The sequence below is a fragment of the Chrysemys picta genome, chromosome 13 (genome assembly GCF_011386835.1).
Source record: "Chrysemys picta bellii isolate R12L10 chromosome 13, ASM1138683v2, whole genome shotgun sequence".
NCBI lineage: Eukaryota > Metazoa > Chordata > Testudines > Emydidae > Chrysemys > Chrysemys picta.
Window position 1 is genome coordinate 16,753,194 of NC_088803.1, and position 13,650 is coordinate 16,766,843.

General features: G+C 41.1%; 2 protein-coding genes across 3 annotated transcripts in view; one reads left to right on the forward strand and one right to left on the reverse strand.

Moving 5' to 3' along the window:
• LOC135975263 (uncharacterized) overlaps positions 1 to 13,650 on the reverse strand; it is a 443,768-nt gene that overhangs the window by 52,152 nt on the left and 377,966 nt on the right. For both annotated transcript variants that reach the window (XR_010592190.1, XR_010592191.1), the window contains one exon: positions 6,425 to 6,596. The gene's annotated coding sequence lies outside the window, so the exon portion shown is untranslated. The remainder of the gene's footprint in view (positions 1 to 6,424; positions 6,597 to 13,650) is intronic.
• On the forward strand, positions 5,131 to 6,072 carry LOC101952824 (olfactory receptor 5V1-like). The gene has a single exon (XM_005311891.4). It carries the CDS (start codon positions 5,131 to 5,133, stop codon positions 6,070 to 6,072), a length of 942 nt encoding a protein of 313 aa, XP_005311948.4.

A 13,650-nucleotide genomic window follows, 5' to 3' on the forward strand; every position in this document is an offset into this window, starting at 1 on the left:
TCAATAGTAGACAAGTGGATAATGTAGTGCAAAAACTGTAAACTTATCTCAGGAAATCTGAAGAAAGGGTTAGGGTGCAATAGATCATCAGTATGAAAGGTAAATCAACACAGTAAAAATGAAATAATTTGATTTAGAAAAAAGAAATGCCTACTCAGGCATCCACCATGTCAGAAACAGTATAACTGCATGTTCAATCCAGGGGGAAAGTAAATAAAGTTTGATGGGGTGACACTGCACACTATATTCTTCATAATGATATTATTATGTTATGATTATAGCATTATTATGATGTGTTTTGTGCAAGACGGTTCATGTAAGGTGTCATTGGAAAAGTTGTGATTTGCTGAATATGATTATCCTATTTCTATGCATGTATCATTTTTGTATCTGAAGTTATGAATATGGACTATGTATCTGTATTTCAAATGTAGTTACACCTTGGTAACTTCCACTAGGCAAGATGCTTTCAGTCTACATATCTGGTTGGGAAGGGCCTATTCAGGGTAATGAGCCATTAGGGAAAACAATAGGCCTTAGGAGAAACTTATCCTCCACCTGATGAGCCTTCCTGAGAGCACTCCAGAGAGCCTGTAAGTAATGGTTGCTATGACTAGACCACATGCCTCTGGACTCCATCTTGGGATGTCTGTACTTTTCCACGCATTGGTCCAGGCACAAAGTTTTGAAACAAAGGGTTCCCGCCCTATGCTAAGGCTATAAAAGGCAGGGAGTGATATCAATAGTTCTTCTTCACTCCTCACACAAGAGGACTCCTGGAAAGACCTAAGGAACAAACACTGAACTGGGCGAAGTGCTTGAACCAGGCTAAAGGGATTTTAGCCTGTGTATGGAGACCTGAGAAATCCTAACTGCAAAGCAAATACAGCCTGTGCCTTGAGAATCTGCAAGACCGCTGGTATCATCAGTCAGGGTTAGCAACTGCTCATTCATAGTCAATCTAACCACTGTGTTATTCTTAGTTTGTGTTTTTGTTTATTTGCTGGTAATCTGCTTTGATCTGTTTGCTATCCCTTATAGTCATTTACAATTTGTGTTTTGTAGTTAAACTTGTTTGTAGTTTAACATAAACCAATGTGCCTTTAAGTGAAATATCTTGGGAAAAATCTCAGCTTGTTTAGCACAAGTGTGCATATTCCTCTCCACATTGAGGGAGAGGCAAACCAGGTAACAAATTTCTACTGATCAGTGTTTTGACCAGGCTAGGGTGGTACAGCTGTGGGGTCCTAGGCTGGGGATTTTGTGGCTTCTCTACTGTTGGTTCATGCAGTGGATGGTCAGAGAGCCTGCATACAAATCCAGCTGGGTGTGTCCCTACCTATGTAAATGCTGGAGGAAGTGTAGGACCAGGAGTAGGTCTGCAAATTGCCACAGCAGCACAGTGTCAGAGGGAGCCTAGACTGGTGGGTCAGAGGGCTCAGTGGAACCACAGTTCCTTGTAGTACCCCAGGGGTAAGCCATCAAAAATGGATTATAGCAAAACAAGCTTAAGAAAGAGCAATGAATGGCTCTCAGATTTAGAACATGAGAATGGCCAAACTATGTCAGACCAAAGGTCCATTTAGCCCAGTATCCTGTCTTTTGACAGTGGCCAATGCCAGATGCTTCAGAGGGAATGAATGGAAGAGGTAATTATCAAGTGATCCATCCCCTGTCACCCATTCCCTTTTTCCTGTACCATATAATTACTGGTTATTTAGTCTCTTGACTATATTTTATAATGAACCAAAGTGAGTGAAGCAATTTACTATACAATTCAGCAACACTAAGCTACAATAATTATATTGCAACCAATACAAAGAGAGAATGGTATCTGTTGGACTGGTTTGTTCACGTCATCAGATCAATACTTCCCCATGAGTCAACTTCCCATCACCGACCAGCCCCCTACTGTGTAAGTTGTCATCCTGTTAGTAGATATAAAATAGGGGCCAAACCATTCTTTATCTCACTATGGCTCACATGCTCCAACATCTTGCATCTTATATTATAATCCTGAGCCAGATCCAAAGTCCTTTGTAGTTAAGGGAAAGACTCTCAGTCATTGAGTACAAGAGGTTTTGTGTCAGGCCCCTTACATGGAAAAGGCAAGAAATATTTTCCTCACGTCTGATATGGGCTAGGATCGCTGTCTCCCCTGCCCACTCAAAATAAACTATTGCAGACTACATTTGCATTTTACAATAGAACAATCCACCTACACCTTTCCCATCCCACATGTACAGCATATTACCTCACATCAATGTTCCCTTTATTTTTTTCTATCCATGTGCATAGTGAATTTTGTTATGCGCACCAGTATAGCGGTGATGTGTGCCACCAGTGAAAACAAAAACAAAAACGTAGATATAACATATATTTTTGAAAAATTACCATAGGGATAATTACTACATCCAGGACAGGTTAGGCATTTTAATACTAACTACTCAAAGAATTAAATTTAAGCGTAAGAGAGAAATAAAATTATGTAATGCATAAAACTGCAATAACATAACAACAACACAAATATGTGCTGGGAGCTAAGTGTGAAAGAGACAAAGTGTATGTGTGTGTGTGTGAAACACTGAGACAGTGTGTATGTGTGTGTGTGAGAGACACAGAGTGTGTATGTGTGAGAGACACAGAGACTGTGTGTGTGAGAGAGAAAGAGAGACTCTGTGTGTGTGTGTGTGAGAGAGAGAGAGAGAGAGAGATAGAATGTATGTGTGTGTGTGTCAGAGACACAGAGACCGTGTGTGTGTGTGAGAGAGAGAGAGAGAGACACACACACACACAGAGACAGAGTGTGAGTGTACTGGCTGCTGGGGAAGCCTATGAGAGACCGTGCTTTTTCTTTTTAAGGCACTCCCACCAGCCACAAAGCTTAGAGGGAACACCTTATCTTTCCTCTATGCAATCATTTCAAATTCCCACTAGCAGAACTATCAAGGAAGATTACATCACCTCATAAGAACAAGAAATTACCAACCAGGAGAGACATTAATTTCTATGAAAGGGAATAACAACAAAATACACCAAGGAGCACTGTAAGATCCAGACATCCAGGTAGTAACCCAAAGCTCAGTTTACTGAGATAATTGAAGATTATCAAGAGTAGAAGAGATCGGAAAATGTAGCGCAAAGACTATAATCTTATCTCAGAAAAACTGAAGGAAGGGTTATGGTTGGGGGCAGCTGGCAATAGACTATCCGTGTGAAACATAAAGCAGCACAGTTAAAATGAAATAATCTGATTTAGGAAAGAAAAATACCTGCTCAGGCATCTAGCATGTCAGAAAGAATATGATTGTTTGTTCAATCCAGGGGGAATGTAAATAAAAGTAGAAGGGTTAGAGCAAAACATCCTCAGGAAAGAGCAATGAATGGCTCTCAGATTTAGAATGTAAAAACGTAAGAACAGCCATACTGGGTCAGAGCAAAGGTCCATCTTCCAACAGTGGCCAATGCCAGGTGCTTCAGAGGTAATGAACAGAACATGTAATCATCAAGTGACCCATTCCCTGTCACCCATTCCCAGTTTCTGGCAAACAGAGGCTAAGGACCCCGTCCCTGCCCATCCTGGCTAATAGCCATCGATGGACCTATCCTCCATGAATGTATCTATTTTATTGTCTCCTTGTGTGTACATTTTATTTTTCACCATGTGAGTTTTATTGCTCGTAAAAATTGTCTGTCTTCTCTCCGTGTGTGTGTTTTTCTGGATTTCCATTTTTCTGTCATACATTTATGTTGCACTAGTGTCAATGTACCATTGCCATTCCCAGTGTAGACATAGTTTATATGGGTGCATCATAAGTCAGTGGGTGAAGAGATCAGATGGCAGAATATATCAAGAAGGGTGTAGGGGAAAAGCAAAGAAGAGATTTCAGACTTATTGGCTCTGATACCTTTTCTTTAACAGCAAGGATCTGCTACTTCTCTTTAAACATATCTGTATTTTATTGTTCATAAAATTTGGAGAAAGAAACAATTTCTCTCTCTCTCTCTCTCTCTCTCTCTCTCTCTCTCTCTATATATATATATATATATATATATATACATATATTTGTCTCATTCTGTCTATATATATCTTCCTTTTTTTCTCCAGTTTTTCATTTTTCTCCAGGCACATTCTCCCTTCTGGATAAAAACGACTCTCTTATTTCTCTCGTAATGAGATTTCATTTTTATTTCACTTTCATTTCTTTATATGGTGTTGGATTCTGATTTAAGTTGCACTTGCGTAAATCCACATGAAGCTGATGCAATTTATCCTGGTGTAACTGAGATCAGGAAACAGCCCGTGGTCTGTGTTTAGGGTTTGTTTGTGTCACTGTCTGTTTCCCAGCTGCATCTTATCAAATAGTGCAAATTTTAATTTGAATCTGCTGGGATAGAGGACAGCAGGCTAGACCTTCATACAAACCACAGCCTCATTAGTGTTTCAGTATCTGTCTTATGGGGAATGCTTATACTGCATTTGGGCAGTGTAATTCCCTGTTCTGGTAAAACCCATCACACACAATCTTTGATTGAGCTATTGTGCTAAAAATAGCAGTGTAGACTAGCTGCCAGAGCCTAATCCCATCTGAGATCCTAGGTACGTACACAGGTGGCCATCCCAAATGGCTGCATGTGCTGCCGTGTTCTCACTGCTTATTTTATCTTGCTAGCTTGATCAAAGCTACTGCATGTACGTCTACCCAAGCTGGGAATTACACCTCCCAGCTGCAGGGGAGACGTACCAGTGGTAGAACTCCAAATATCTTTCATTTCTAGTCTATTGATTTTTTGTTATATCTTCTAGATTTGTTGATGTGACACTGATATGATAAAGACATTTCAAAATCCCAGCCTAAAAATATTTACAGTTCAAGAGAGCTTAAGGGAGTTAGATGGGACATTTCCATAATTCGATAGTGTTCCATGCTCTTGTTTCACCTATATTGGAAGCTCACCCTCTTAAGGATAGGAGTCTTCCTCTGTTTTTTGACAACTTCATTTTTCCAGTGGAGAGATGCAGTGGTATGAGGTTACCTACTCCAGGTTTCTGCCAGTATAACCAACAGCACAGCCTGACTGTGTGTACTCCATCAATATTTAATGGTTTTCTGATTCTAGATACATATTATGGAGAAAGCAGAAGTAAGAAACCAAACGTCCATCGTGGAATTCATCCTTTTAGGATTTGGGAATGTCCCTGAACTGCAGCCCCTTCTCTTCCTGCTGTTTCTAGTGATCTACATTGTGACTGTTGCTGGAAACATCCTCTTCATTGGGCTAGTTGTGGCTGATCAGCACCTTCACATCCCCATGTACTTTTTACTGGGGAACTTGTCCTGCCTGGAGATCTGCTACACCTCTGCCATCCTGCCCAGGGTGCTGGCCAGTCTCCTGACTGGGGACAGAACCATTTCTGTTAAGGGCTGCATTGTGCAATTATATTTCTTTGGTATCCTGTCAAATACAGAAAATCTGCTGCTTACGGCAATGTCTTATGACCGGTATTTAGCGATATGCAATCCACTCCGTTATGCTGCTCTGATGAATGGCAGGGTTTGTTGGCAGCTTGTGGCAGGGTCCTGGATAAGTAGCTTTCTGCTCTGCACCATAGTAAATATTTTCTTTTTCCAATTAACGTTCTGTGATTCCAAAGAAATTGACCATTTCTTTTGCGATTTTTCACCCATGATAAAGCTGTCCTGTGTCGCCACCCAGACTCTGGAACTGTTGACATTTATTATCTCTGTAATAGGGACATTTGTGCCCTTTCTTCTGACTCTGACATCCTACATTTGTATCATAACCACCATCCTGAGAATCCCTTCCAGCATCGGGAGGCAAAAGGCATTTTCCACCTGCTCATCTCACCTCATTGTGCTTGCAGTTTTGTATGTGACCGTATTAACTGTCTATGTAGTTCCAACAGCCAACACGCCTAAGGTCCTACACAAAATATTCTCTGTCTTCTACACAGTCCTGACTCCCATGATCAACCCTGTCATCTACAGCCTGAGAAACAAGGAGGTCAATGAGTCCCTAAGAAAAGTTATTCTTAAACTAGTAGCTTAGGGAAACAGGCATAGAATGTGAAAGTATAAATGTTAGCATATAATAAAATAGAGATGAACTGATATAGTTTCTTATTTGAGTCCATTTGAGTCCTTGAGAACAGGGTTACCTCTTTTTAACCTTACTTCATACTTCTTTCTTTCTTTCTGTCTTTCTCTTCCTGTTACTCTGCTACTTTTTGAGCATTCATCTTTCATACATTTAATACACATGTCTTTTATACAAAACTTCATACTGTAAGAAACATTCTTTATGAAAATTGGGCTTTTTTCCAAACTCACATTTCCGTAAAGCACTCTGGTTCATTCATCCGTACATGAACACTAATGCCCAAATTCTGCAAGGAGCTTACCAGCTTTTGAGTGGTTCTGGGTCTCTTCCACTTCCACTGAAGCCAATGACATTCATTCTCCACTTTTTAGGATCCTCCATTTTCATTTATGCCTCTGAATAGTAGGTGAAAAATGTTGCTGCCACAGTGAGTGGAGAACTTTGATTGGGCAGTATTCTATGCAGATCTGTAACTGGGTAAACAAAAAATGAAAGTCTTTGGAGGGTTGGGAGTCTCAGTGTCCTGCCATGTGAAACTTCCTGCCTGTTCATACATTTTGCAGGGTCAAGGCAACATTAAAATATCTATATTTATATCAATAGTCATATAGATATCAATACAGATATATGAAATGGAAACATAAGATGTATAGCCAAAATTTGCATAGCTCATAAGACCTGATTTCCCTCCCCCACCCAAATAAAAAGAAAGGAATGAATTAATACGAATAGGAAATGAGCACCAAAAAACATTAGACAACTTTGCAAATCTCAGCCTAGATATTGTCACACAGTCCTCCCTCGTCCCAGACAGAAATATGCTATACACATAAAAATATTTACCAGCAAAATTTGGCCAAAAAGTGAATTAAAGAATAAAATCTCACTGAGTCTCCCTGGTATTTTTGGTCTTCCTCCAAATTTTGGGGCCCTGTTTTTTACCAAAAAATATTGTCATTCCCCTGCTCTCCTTGTAACTGGTTAGATGCCCATTGCTCTTCTGATCACCAACCCCACCCTCCTACTGTCCCCTGATGCAGGGCCATATGGGGGTGTGACGCTACAACCCATATTTAGAGAAGTAATTACTAACAGAAACTGTGTAATTATGGGGGACTTTAACTTCCCGGATATAGATTGGGGAACAAACGCTAGTAGCAATAACAGGGCTCAGATGTTCCTAGAAGTGCTTGCTGATCAATTCCTCCATCAAGTGGTAACTGAACCGACAAGGGGGGAGGCCATTTTAGATTTGATTCTGGCAAGTAGTGAGGACCTTGTTGAGGAAGTGGTAGTAGGGGACAATTTGGGCTCCAGTGATCATGAGCTAATTCGGTTTAAAATACATGGAAGGAGTAACAGAAATAAATCAAAGACTAGGGTTTATAATTTTAAAAAGGCCAATTTTAACAAACTAAGGGGACTGGTAAGGGAAGTGGACTGGGCAAACGTATTAATGGATTTAAAAGCAGAAGAAGCCTGGGATTACTTTAAGTTAAAGATGCATGAGCTGTCGGAGGCCTGTATTCCAAAAAAGGGAAAAAGATTACTAAGCAAGAGATTTAGACCGAGCTGGATGAGCGACCGACTCAAAGGGGCGATTAGGAAAAAACAGAAAGCGTATAAAGAGTGGAAGAGGGGAGGGATCAGTAAGGAAATGTACCTAAGTGAAGTCAGAGAATGTAGAGATAGAGTGAGAAAGGCCAAAGGCCGTGTAGAGTTGGACCTAGCGAGGGGAATTAAAAGCAATAGTAAGAGGTTCTACAGCCACATAAATAGGAAGAAAGCAAAGAAAGAAGAAGTGGGACCGCTGAAGTCTATTGCCGGAGAGGAGATTAAAGACAATCTAGGCATGGCGCAATATCTTAATGAATATTTTGCATCGGTGTTTAATGAGGCCTATGAAGGTATTAGGGATACTAGCACCACTATAGAGGGGCATTCGGGATGGGGGATTACCGTATCCGAGGTAGAAACAAAACTTTAATGCCTTAATGGGGCTAAGTCGGGAGGACCGGACGATCTACATCCGAGAATATTGAAGGAATTGGCGCGGGAAATAGCAGGCCCGTTAGCGATAATATTTAATGAATCTGTAAACTCGGGGGTGGTCCCGTTAGACTGGAGAATAGCTAATGTGGTTCCTATTTTCAAGAAAGGGAAAAAAAGTGATCCGGGTAACTACAGGCCTGTTAGTCTAACATCTGTAGTGTGCAAGGTGTTAGAGAAAATTCTGAAAGAGAAACTAGTTGAGGACCTGGAGGGTAGTGGCAATTGCGATAAATTACAACATGGTTTTACGAAGGGCAGATCGTGCCAAACGAATCTGATCTCCTTCTTTGAGAAAGTAACGGATTTATTAGATAAGGGAAATGCGGTGGACCTAATATACCTGGATTTCAGTAAAGCGTTTGATACTGTACCCCATGAGGAATTATTGGTTAAACTGAAAAACATGGGGATCGATATGAAAATCCAGAAGTGGATAAGGAATTGGTTACTGGGGAGAATGCAGCGGGTTGTATTAAAGGGTGAACTGTCGGGTTGGAGGGAGGTTACTAGTGGAGTGCCTCAAGATTCGGTTTTGGGACCCATTTTATTTAATCTATTTATAACTGACCTCGGAACCGATTGCAGGAGTGGGCTGATAAAATTTGCGGATGATACGAAGATGGGAGGCGTTGTAAATTCGGAGGAGGACAGGGATATCCTGCAGGGAGACTTGAATGAGCTTGTGAATTGGAGTATCAGAAATAAGATGAAATTTAATAGTGAAAAGTGTAAGGTGATGCATTTGGGGATGACTAATAACAATTTTAGTTACAAGATGGGGACGCATTGGTTAGAAGTAACGGAAGAGGAGAAGGACCTAGGGGTCCTTGTAGACCGCAGGATGACTATGAGTCGACAATGTGACGTGGCGGTGAAAAAAGCCAATGCTGTCTTGGGATGCATTAGGCGAGGTATATCTAATAGGGATAAGGAGGTCCTGCTTCCGTTGTACAAGGCGCTGGTGAGACCTCATTTGGAGTACTGTGTGCAGTTCTGGTCTCCCATGTTTAAAAAAGATGAACTCAAACTGGAACGGGTGCAGAGAAGGGCCACTAGGATGATCAGAGGAATGGAAAAGCTGTCGTACAAAAGGAGACTAGAGGAGCTTGGGTTGTTTAGTCTGACAAAGCGAAGGCTGAGAGGGGATATGATTGCTATCTTTAAATATATTAGAGGGATTAATACAAGGGAGGGAGAAGAATTATTCCAGCTTAGTACTAACGTGGATACCAGAACGAATGGATACAAACTGGCCGTGGGGAAGTTCAGACTTGAAATTAGACGAAGGTTTCTGACCGTCAGAGGGGTGAAATATTGGAACGGCCTACCGAGGGAAACGGTGGGGGCGACGGACCTGTCTGGTTTTAAGATAAAGTTAGATAAGTTTATGGAGGGAATGGTTTAATGGTAAAACATAGTAGTCAAGGAAAGCCAAGCAATGGTGGGTAAATAGTATAATGGCTAACGGGGTCGGGCTGGAGACTCTTGCCTATATGCTCGGGGTATTACTGATCGCCACATTTGGGGTCGGGAAGGAATTTTCCTCCAGGGCAGATTGGCTGAGCCTCTGGAGGTTTTTCGCCTTCCTCCGCAGCATGGGGCAGGGATCTCTAGCAGGAGGGTCTCTGCCGATTGAAGTCACTAAAAACAGGATTGGGGACTTCAACAGCAGAGTCCAGGGAAGGGGTAGGGACGGTTTTATGGCCTGCAGCATGCAGGGGGTCAGACCAGATGATCATAATGGTCCCTTCTGACCTTAAAGTCTATGAGTCTATGAGTCTATGAGATATTCTTCATGGAGGTATTGTTATAATATGAATTTGGCATAACTAAGACATGTTTTATGGAATATTGGTCTTGTGAGATATCATTGGAAAGGTTATTACTTACTGATTCTGATTATCTAATTTGTATGTATGAGTCCTTGTTGTATCTGAAGCTTAGAATATTAGTTATCCAGCATGGAACAGCTTCAACCAGATTGACAGAGGAAGCCCCACACACTGCAATATTCCATTGCCTAGTGGTGAGGGACTCACCTGAGAAGTAGCAGAGCCTTGTTCAAATCCCCCTTTTTCCCCTTCCAACAGAGAGGGAACTTGAACCAGGGATATCTGATATACCAGCTGAGTACCCTAACCACTGGGCTAAAAGTGACAAGGGAATCCCTACTTCCATCCCAACTTTTTGTGTGAGCTCACCTACCAGTTTGGATCCCTCAGGTGAGTTAGGTGGGGGAACTCTGGGATGTATGTTCCAGATGCCTGGTCTGAGGTTACAGTATGCATGTCCAGAGACAGAAACCTAAGCCCCCTAGGGAATTTGACTGCAAAAAGGCAACAAGTTGAGTTTAAATGCCTACAGAGTTTGGGAGCAGCTGAGTGGAGGTTTAGAGAATTCTATTTGGCCCGATTATGTGATTTAGGCACCTATAGCAGTTAGGAGCCAAAGTCCATATTTTGTATCTCGCCCCCTGCTGCTTTTGAAAATCTCACTAGTTCCTATCTGCATCTTTAGGCAAATAAATACCATTAAAGCTCCCCAACTATGTGTGCATGTGTTTACAGTCTGTGTAGTAACTGTGCCTCTTGTCCATGGGCAGCACAGATTGGTTACAATGGAAGCACAACAGGTAGCAATGCTTCTGTGTTCTCCTTTTGATAATAGTATTTTAATCACACATTGTTTTGAGATGCAGGAGAGCTTTTTGTACAATGGCCCAGATTCTCATCTCAGTTACCCTTGTGTAATTACGAACTATTTCCCCTTACTCCAGTCGTGTATCTGTTATCAGAATCTGGCCCAGTATCTCAGTGATAAAAACACGCTGGTTCAGATACACCCCTGGTGTAGCCACAGTAAAATGAGAGGAGTTACACCAGGGAACAATTTGGCCCATGCTATTGAAAAATCACTGCAACTTACTAGCAATATTTCAGAGGACATGACACAATCTATGTTGCTGTTAATTAATACCCAAAGGTCCTAACTGCAAACCCTCCATCACTAGTGGGATATATTCGTGAAGACACAGTTTAGAGTCCATCAAAGAATTCTTGTGTTGTGTTTATACATCAGTTATTTAAATCTCAAATTCCCCGGTTGTTGCACACAGGCTAGCTCAAGGGGCTCGGAACAGTCAGCTGGGCTTTACACTGATATGAATCCAGGTGATTTTGCTACTGTCTAAATGCTGGTAAAACGTGATGACAATTTGGTAAAGCTTTGGCCCATTTCCTAGTGGACACATGTCAAAACCATGGCTCCAGCTCCAGGCCTAGGACCGCTGTGAAGCCAACAGGTGGAGCATTGATGACTTCTGGTGGAGTTTGACTTGTCCCTCATCATTAGTTTATTTATCATTCTATAACCTTAGACTGGGTAAGAGTGAATATATGTAGAGTAGTTATGAAAATTCAAGTGTATACAGTCACTAACCAGCTAATTAATAAAAAGAATGGTACACCTCTACCCTGATATAACGCTGTCCTTGGGAGCCAAAAAATCTTACTGCATTATAGGTGAAACCACGTTATATCGAACTTGCTTTGATCTGCCGGAGTGCACAGCTCCGCCCCCCCGGAGCACTGCTTTACCACGTTATATCCAAATTCATGTTATATCGGGGTAGAGGTGTACCAATTAAACATTCAGTCATACTCATTAATAACCATACCATTTTCTTTGAGAAGACATTAAGAAAATCATGATTCTTTATGGCTGATACGTTCAAAGAAATCAAAGGAAATTAGATGCCCAATTGCCATAGAAAATCACTCAGAATTGGTGTGATTGTGTTCAGAATTCACTTGCATCTGAAGAAGTGAGGTTCTGACCCACGAAAGCTTATACTCCCAGTACTTCTGTTAGTCTCAGAATTGGTGATCACTTCTAACTCCCATATGTCCCTTTAAAATACAAGGTGGCTTTATGGGTAAAAAATCATGTTATGTTTATTCACAGAGTATCTCCAGATAGCAAGAACAATGGAAAGTCTTAAAGAGTTATTTTGTTCTAGGTAGCATTATTTTATAGCACACACAGGTATGCTAAAAATTTCACAGAAAATTACTATTCCATAACAAATGAGTTTACAATCCCACTGAATGACATTTTAAGATGCATCAAAACTTCAGCAATCCCATGATATACATAAGTGATAAAAATAATGGGCATTTCTAACCTAGATGAGGTTCACATGGGCTTGAATCTTTACCTCAGCTGAATGACTTTTGTTTTACATTGGTTTAAGTTACAGGGGAATCTGGACTATTGACTTGAGTAAATTTTTCATAGAATCAAACATTTTAAGGCCAGTGGGGACCTTTAGGGCAATCCAATCTGTAGAATCCCAGCTGGTGGTTCCTCAATATAACACAGCAAGTTCAGCTGAACATGAGGATACTTTTCAGAGAGATATCACATCCCTCTGGAAAGTGTTCCCAGAGATAATACATAGATTCCAAGGCCAGAAGGGACCATTCTGATCATCTGGTCTGATCTCCTGTAGAGCACAGGCCAGAGAATTTCCTCCAAAACAATTCCTTTTGAACTAGAGCAGAACTTAAAAAAACCCAATCCAATCTTGTTTTAAAACTTGCCAGTTATGGAGAATCCACCACAACCTTTGAGAAATTGTTTTCATGATTAATTAAAACAACAAGGAGTCCGGTGGCACCTTAAAACTAACAGATTTATTTGGGCATAAGCTTTCATGGGTAAAAAACCCACTTATGAAAGCTTATATCCAAATAAATCTGTTAGTCTTTAAGGTGCCATCGGACTACTTTTTGTTTTTGTGGATACAGACTAACACGGCTACCCCTGATACATGATTAATTACTCTCTCTCTTAAAAATTATGCCTTATTTCCAGCCTTCACTTCAATAAGCAAAATACAGATAGCTCCTTCAGTCTCTTCCATGCAACAGTTTTCTAGATCATGAATCAGTCTTTTAACCTTTCTCTGAAGCCATTCCAGTTACTCAACATGGTTTTTAATGCAGGGCCACCAGGACTGGGAACAAAATTTCAGTAATGGTCTCACCGATGTTTTATACATTTACACGCCGTGAATGTAAGGAGAAATAATCCTTCAGTGGAGAGACTCATGATTTGCACCTGTCTGAGAGGAGAACACTGAAGGCAGTTGAGACAGGAATATTACCTATTTAAGACAAGAATGGAGCTGCACAATTTCCCCACTCCCAGAGTCTTCCAAGCACAGCATCTGAGAGCACATTTTATCTCCCTGTTCCTTGGGCTGTAAATAAGAACATATGAACAGCCATACTGGGTCAGACCAAAGGTCCATCAAGCCCAGTATCCTGTCCTCTGACAGTGGCCAATGGCAGGCTTTCCCTGAACAAGTGGCAGATCGGCTTTGAGAACCACTGGTGTATATCAAGGAAAGGGTCCTGTCACTTTCTTATACTGTTGTCATATACTGGTATATCTTATTGCCCCTGACTGGTA